We start from the raw sequence: 7,159 nt of genomic DNA, 5'->3' as shown, positions 1-7,159 counted from the left end.
CGGTGGAGCTACTCATTACTGAGTCCTTTTTTTTGACACTTTGATTTCTGTTTTGGGGGGTTTTCGGGTTTTTTTGAGCTATGGTCTTAAACTTTTGATCAGCTGAAAAAAATCATGTTTGAGTGTAAATGCAGTTTTCAATTAATTCCCCGCCCAAACGTTTTTGTCTCTTGCACTGATTTCTTCTTTTAACATTGTGAAGCTCTACTTAGAACCTTCTTAAGATCCAAGAGTGCAAAATGCAAATTCTTGCAATTTTTTGACTGGTCTTAAGATTTTGATCAGGAGTGTATATGGGATGCAGTTAGAGAGAACATGGAGGTAGTTGGAGTGAGGACAGATGACAGAGAAGACAGAGTTAGATGGAGGAGGATGAGGAGGATGGCGACCCCTGAAGAGGGAACAGCTGAAAGAACAAGAAGAAGAAGATTATAAGTCAAATATTTATAGAAATTAAATAGATCACATTCCTCTAAAAGTGCTTATTGGTCAAAATTTTGATTTGTAAAATAATTTTTTTTCAGGAAGATTTTTGGTAAATACGATTCTCAGTACCAAAGAGATTTTATAGTTAATCATTTTAATGACAGAAACTGCTTAAATAAAATAAACAAAAATTATGTTCTGTGACAACAGGTTTGATTTGAACAGTTTATTCTTTCAGTAATACTTTGATTTATGAGCTTTAAAGTGTAACAAATTCTACATTTTCCTTCCATCCCTACTTCTGGACAGATGTTTTATATCTGTAGGATTTTTAATAAAAAAAATAACCACTAAACACTGATGGACACCATTTAATCTCAGGAATATTCTGTTATTATCAGCATCGCTGTTATAATAGTTAAAATGTTTTAATGATCTCTTTAAGACAAATAAAAACAGAGATAGAAACTTTGGACCAAAGAATCAGGTAATAGAAACAGAACTTTATAACTTGAACTCTAGTGAAGGTTTTATTGTTGAAAAAAATAAATTCAAACAGCTGAATTTGTTGGCCTGTAGGGATTAACAAAGATCAAAATAAATGTGAATTCTTTGTTTTTATTTTATGGCTACTGTGGAGATGTTTTATCCAGCAGATTTATTTCTGTAAATTCTTTCTTAGCGTGATGAACACTTTGTTCTGATGAGAGCACGCCTGAGGTGTTTTATTGGATATGTGCAGTCTGAGAATGTTACTGAGATGAATGAGGCAACTTTGTGACTACTCTGAACATGTCAAAGTCTCAAGCATAAAGTCTGACATGAAAGTTTTGAGACATTTTGGAGCTTCCCTCTGAAATGCTGTTCACCAACAAGTCTCCAACAGTCACAGTCCAGCGAGGTAGTGGCTTTCATTGCAGAGAATGGGAGGAAACTTATGGCTTAAGCACATTCACAGATCTGCAAAACAAACAAACACTAACAACAACAACAAACAAACAACAAAAAAAGAACACAAATCCTACAACCAGTCAACTAAAACAGGAGAATGAATAAAATCCAGAAGACCAGTGTACAGGGAGAAGTACAGCTGCCTTTGGAAAATATACAACTGGAGAATGAGGAAAGCAACAACTGGTGGCTCTAGGAAACTGAGTCAGGTCCAAGCCACTTTGCGTGAGATTGCCTGTTTGAAGCACTTGGGGTCGACATTTCCACCAGGCCGCAGCGTTTTCTCCAGGCTAACCAAAACATTTTGGTGACACTCTTTGATGTTGACAGGGTACTTGGCTCTCAGCAGCTCATAAGCAGTGATCAGCTTCATGTTCTGCTTCACCATCAGATACTGGATGATACATGTTGGCGCCAGAGAAAAACCATCCCGACAGTGAACGAGAACACGCTTCCTCTTCTCTGTAGAGGCATTAATGCACTCGTTGATGTCCTCAAAGCAGCAATCCTTGAGCGTTGGGCTTTCACCCAGGTTATCCGGCATGTCCCCAAGATCCACCTTGAGCCGGGACCAGCTGTGCCGAGCACCACGGGAGCAGGTGCAGGGTATGAGACTAAGGGAGTGCCCTGGTTCTCCAGGCACACTGCTCATGTCAATGATGCTGTCAATGTTGTTGCGGCACAGTGCACGCCCATTGTATGCTGCATTCAAATTACCCACATAGATGTAATCTGTCACTTTGGAAATGACAGGATCGGAGTACTGGAATTGTTCAGGACCACCGGGTTTGGGCTCTGGTGTGTCGAGGGCCCTGGCTCCGGCTGGCCCGGTGACAGCTCTCCTACTGTAGTTCCGAAGTTTCTTGGAGCCTGAGCGGGAAGGGGGGGTCGAGTCAGACTCTGAACTGCTGTTCCAAGGCGGAGAGAAGAGCGAGAAGCGGCTGGACATTTTGCTCTTGTTGAGGATCTCTACAGGGCTGGGCAGACTGGAGGTGCAGCTTGTGGTAGAGGCCGAGACGCAGAACAGGGAAGCTCGCTCCAGAGATCCTGTGCTGCTGGCAGCTCCTGCACTGTGAGCCTGCTCCATCTGCAAGAAAACATACAGCTGGCTGACATGGATCCAGACATTCTCATAGTAATGTTATAGTCCAAATCCAAATGGATCATCAGTTTTGCCAGTTTTATTGTGTAAAAATGTCTTTGTGGTTTTTGGCTGTGGTTAATCTAGTAATCTGAACAATTATTTACCAGCATGAGCTAACTGGCATGAGTCGCTGATTACAAAACCCATGCTTTGTTAGTGTTGCAGTTGTGGAACAATGTTGGCACACCCACTTGAGACAACTTTGCCCATCTACGGTTAGTGGGTACAGTGTGCCAAGCTGCTGATTGTAATACGGGGTTCCTACACATTTTCCACTATAAAATACCTTTCCAGACCTAAAGTTTCACATTTTTCTATTCATTTATCAGCGATTCATGAAGTAAAAATGTTTGTAACTTTACTTTCACTTACTCTTTGTATAATGGGGCTGTTTCATTAGCTTGTTTCCTATGTAAAGATAACACACACACTGTAATGGCAAAATTTACTGTAGGGTAACACCTGTTGTTTAGAAGTCCTGCTAATGTTATGACTTCTGTTCCAAGTCCCATGGGTTCTCACAGAATGAACTTGTTTATAGAAGTGATGTTGAATTTTCTTCCCTTGGGAAACAGACTGACTTGCCTTTCCCTAACTCCTCCTTCTGGTCCAGTATTTCAATATCTTTAATAAAAGCTCCTGTGTTGACTTGGGGGACCAGAGCTTTGATTCGGAGCTTCCCTGTTCAGACCTGGGACTCTGATATTGATTGATCATTGTCTTTAATGCTCTCTATATTCTGTGCACATTATATAAATAAACCTGCTTGAGTGATTTCATCTAACAGTGCCTGGAAATTCATTTATTGCTGCCACAACAACATACATAATGATATCTCATGCTACAAAATCTTTTAATTAAAGAAATTCCAGTAAACTCTGTTTGTTCTAGCAAAAAAAGTGTATTGAGAAATGTTAATTTAATATTTTTGTATGAATTTTTTGACAAAAGACATTTGAAAAACAGCTAATTTATCTATTTATTTAAGAAAATACCAAATATCAGATCAGGTTTTTAACTTTGGCCCCTTGTGAAAATGAGTTTGAGCCATTTGAGTTAAGAGTCAGACAACTTTAATGAGAAGGTAAAGGTCATAGTTGAAAGCAAAGTCGGAGTGGGACTCATTTTTACAAATGAGATGGCAGAGTCATTCACAACACATTCTTTGAGTGCTGATAGATGACGTGAGTTATTTGTTTAAAACTCTGGCCTGCAAGGCAGCAGGTGAAATGCATTCCTTCAGGGAATGATAGTTTAATTTATTTTAATTTTTATATTTGCACATTCTAGCCTTCTGGTTTTAAACTATGCTGCCAGACTACACCTTTATTTTTGGAGTTAGATTGGGTACAAGTCACTTCTGCTCCTGGATTACAAGAGAGGAGAGTTGTAAGGTTGTAAGACCCAAAGCTGGTTGCACAGATCTGATGTATTTCTTGTCAGAAGTTTAAAGTAACTCTTTGTTTTAAAACCCAATTCAAACTCGATGACTTTGGATTGTTTTTGGACACAATCAGCCCCTTTCCACGGTTGTACAAAGAATGGGGATAGCTCACTCGGCCCCTTCCCCAAAATAAAATTTTTAAAAAGCCTAAACACCTGTGCGAATCAAGCAAAAAGTTTATTTTATTGAATTTATTTTACTAAATGACTTGGAAGTTGTAAAGATTTGTAATGTAGTATGAGAATTACAGAATATATACTGCACATTTTACAGATGACTGTACTACAGAGATAACAAGATGGCCAAAAATTGATTGTGCATTAATAAAGTGACATAACAGGTTGTGGTTTTCCAACAACTGAATATGAAAATTTATCTATCCATCTTCTACCACTTATAGGTAGCTCCTCCTGGGTGATCCCAAGGCATTCCTAGGCCAGAGAGGATACATAATCCCTCCAGTGAGTTCTGAGTCTACCCCGAGGTCTCCTACCAGCTGGACGTGCATGGAAAACCTCCAAAAGGAAGGTGTCGAGGAGGCATCCTAACCAGATGCCTGAGCTCACACTGGATGACGGAGGTCCTCACCTTATCTCTAAGGCTGAGCCCGGCCACTCTATGAAGGAAGCTGATGTCAGCCACTTGTATCCGGGATCTCGTTCTTTCGGTTATGATCCAAACCTCATGATCGTAGGTGACAATTGAAACGCAGATGGACCAGTAAATCAAGAGTTTTGCCTTTGGACTCAACTCTTTCTTTTCTATGACTGACTGACGCAACGCCCTCATTACTGTGGATGAGGCCCCGATACATCTCTTCATCTCCCACTTCATCTTACCATAACTCGTGAACAAGACTCTCAGAAAATTGAACTCCTCCACTTGAGGCAGAGACTCATTCCCAACCTGGAGGGAACATTCCACCCGTTTCCGGTTGAGAACCACGGCTTTGAACTTAAAGGGGCTGACTCTCATGAAAATTAAACTCTAACACATATCTTTAAATAGAATTAACTCAGTCTTTATAACAGGTACATAAACTATTTATTAGATATCAACATACCCTTACAAAACAATCCCATGAAAATCACATGTGACTTTCACATGTGATCACATGTGATTTTTTTGTGGATTATGTGAACCACATGTGGAAAATGGGAATCACATGTGATCACATGTGAATTTCGTGGGATTTTTTTGTAAGGGTATTTTTAAATAATTGGCTAAACGCAATGATTTCTTAGAACATAGCAAAAGTTTCATTGAAATACCTAAGAAAAATCTATAAAAGTATACTCAGAATATTGTGCAGAAAATTCTAACTAAATCCTTCAGAATTTACTTAAATGAAAGGGTTCGCTAAACTTCTACAATATATTTTGTTGTATATCTATTTCTTTTTTCCAACATTCAACAAAACATTTTTAACAAGATTCAAGTGACAACTTTTCTTGTTATTTCTTTTGTTGAGTCTCATACTGCCAAGAACAAAAACAACAACAACTGTTTTTAATTTTACCTGAGCTTTCAGGCTGTTTTTCCATTCCTGTGTCTCCAGAGCTTTGAACCGGCCGCTGCTGTCGGAGGAAACTGACACACACAGGGGTCGATGGATTCTGGGATGGAGCTGAGGGGTGAGGGCCACAGGGACCGGCCTCGCATTGGTGTTCTCACTCCTACTCATCATTAGATTTGGACAGGAACCTAAAAACACAAAAGAAAGACAACCATAACCATAAAGATACTGTAATCTGAGGTGAACATTTCCCACCCCCTTTAACCAAGCTTCAAACCCAGCATCAAACTTCTGCAAGTCATCTTCACTTCCACTTCTTTTTTTTTTAAACATTCTATTTTATTGGACTTCTAATAATTTACAACAACAACATAGAACATTTGATCACCTTACTGGCTTTAGTATAGTGAGCTTGATGTAGTATCCAATTCTGCATGAGCAGATTGAAGATTTCCTCTTTAAAATCCGCCCCCCAAACATTATCTGAAATCAACAGTCCCAAGTCTGTCTTCCATAGAGTTTATATCACTGAAATTGTTTAAAAAGGTTAAAAATATTTGAATATAGAGTATAGAAGAGATCAACCCTCTCACTGAGGGAAACGGTTGCAGAAAAACTTCAAAATCAGAAGTTAGCAAGGGCCAGGGATTCTGGTGTTGTTATTCTACAGACATAATGTCAAGCTTGAGGATATCTGAAAAAAAAGACTTTTAGAGAGAGAAATTGTTTTTACTAACTGTAAAAAAAGAAGCAAAAGTAGAATCAACATACAAATCTCTCAGATTTTTATACCTAACCTAGCTCATATAAAGAAAGTGTTTTCCAATAAGGATAAAGGAAACTCCCTGCAAGCGGAGCCACATTAGTGTTTGCAGCCAAAATGGTGTCTAAATTGAGCCCAAATTTTAAAACAGTCAGTCTTTATCACATTCTTGGTGTAACTGGAAGTAGAAGAGTGAAGAGGTGAGTGAAGTAAGGCTTTCAATGCTACTGGATGAGCAGAATTTGCTTTTATAACCACCCATTATGGAGGGAATTTATTCTCTCCAAACTGAACCCAATAATTCAGATTTCTTATCTTAGTTGCCCAGTAATAGTACAAGAAGTTAAGTAGTGCCAGTAGTACCCAGAGCTTTGGGCCTCTGGAAGACTGTACTTGCCCTAAATAAAATCCAGAATCCGATTTATGACCTTGCAGAAATAAAGCTAAAGGCAGAAAAATTGGAATACATTGAAATATATATATATATAAGAAGCATAGGAACATATTCATTTTGACAGCCTTAACAGCTTGACAGTGACCAGTGAATGATTTAGGAGACCATCGCTCAAAATTGTGTCTAATTTGTGTAAGCATAGAGAAAAATTTTTCTTATAAAGATTGACCATTGTATCTGCTACACCCCAAATACTCTTTACAGACACTACAGCAGCTCCAACACTTCAGAGGCCACTTATAAAGGTATGCACAACATCTATTAGTGCTGGGTGATATAATGATACATATCGTGGGGACGATAGAAAAGTGTCTATTGTGATATATTTTCTTCTATCGTCTCTATTGTTTCTGTCGTTTCTATCATAATTGTATCAATGATTCATGTAAATATTTCATAACGTAAGCTACGACGAACGTATTAGTGTTGTCACTTTGCATACATTCAGTTTATATAAGTGA

At 38.6% G+C, this 7,159-nt stretch overlaps 1 protein-coding gene across 1 annotated transcript in view; it reads right to left on the bottom strand.

The window, feature by feature from the left end:
* Window positions 1-327: 327 nt before the first annotated feature.
* Window positions 328-7,159, bottom strand: part of LOC108250931 (dual specificity protein phosphatase MPK-4) — a 22,013-nt gene continuing 15,181 nt past the window's right edge. Inside the window, exons 3-4 of the mRNA XM_037978330.1 lie at window positions 5,485-5,669; window positions 328-2,464 (exon numbers count right to left, since the gene is read on the bottom strand). Of these exons, the coding sequence (XP_037834258.1) occupies window positions 1,583-2,464; window positions 5,485-5,652 (1,050 nt within the window). The 5' untranslated portion in view covers window positions 5,653-5,669 and the 3' untranslated portion in view covers window positions 328-1,582. The remainder of the gene's footprint in view (window positions 2,465-5,484; window positions 5,670-7,159) is intronic.

Source organism: Kryptolebias marmoratus, linkage group LG11 (genome assembly GCF_001649575.2).
Source record: "Kryptolebias marmoratus isolate JLee-2015 linkage group LG11, ASM164957v2, whole genome shotgun sequence".
NCBI lineage: Eukaryota > Metazoa > Chordata > Actinopteri > Cyprinodontiformes > Rivulidae > Kryptolebias > Kryptolebias marmoratus.
The sequence above is the reverse complement of the archived record's forward strand: the minus strand, read 5'-3'. Positions and strand labels throughout refer to the sequence as shown.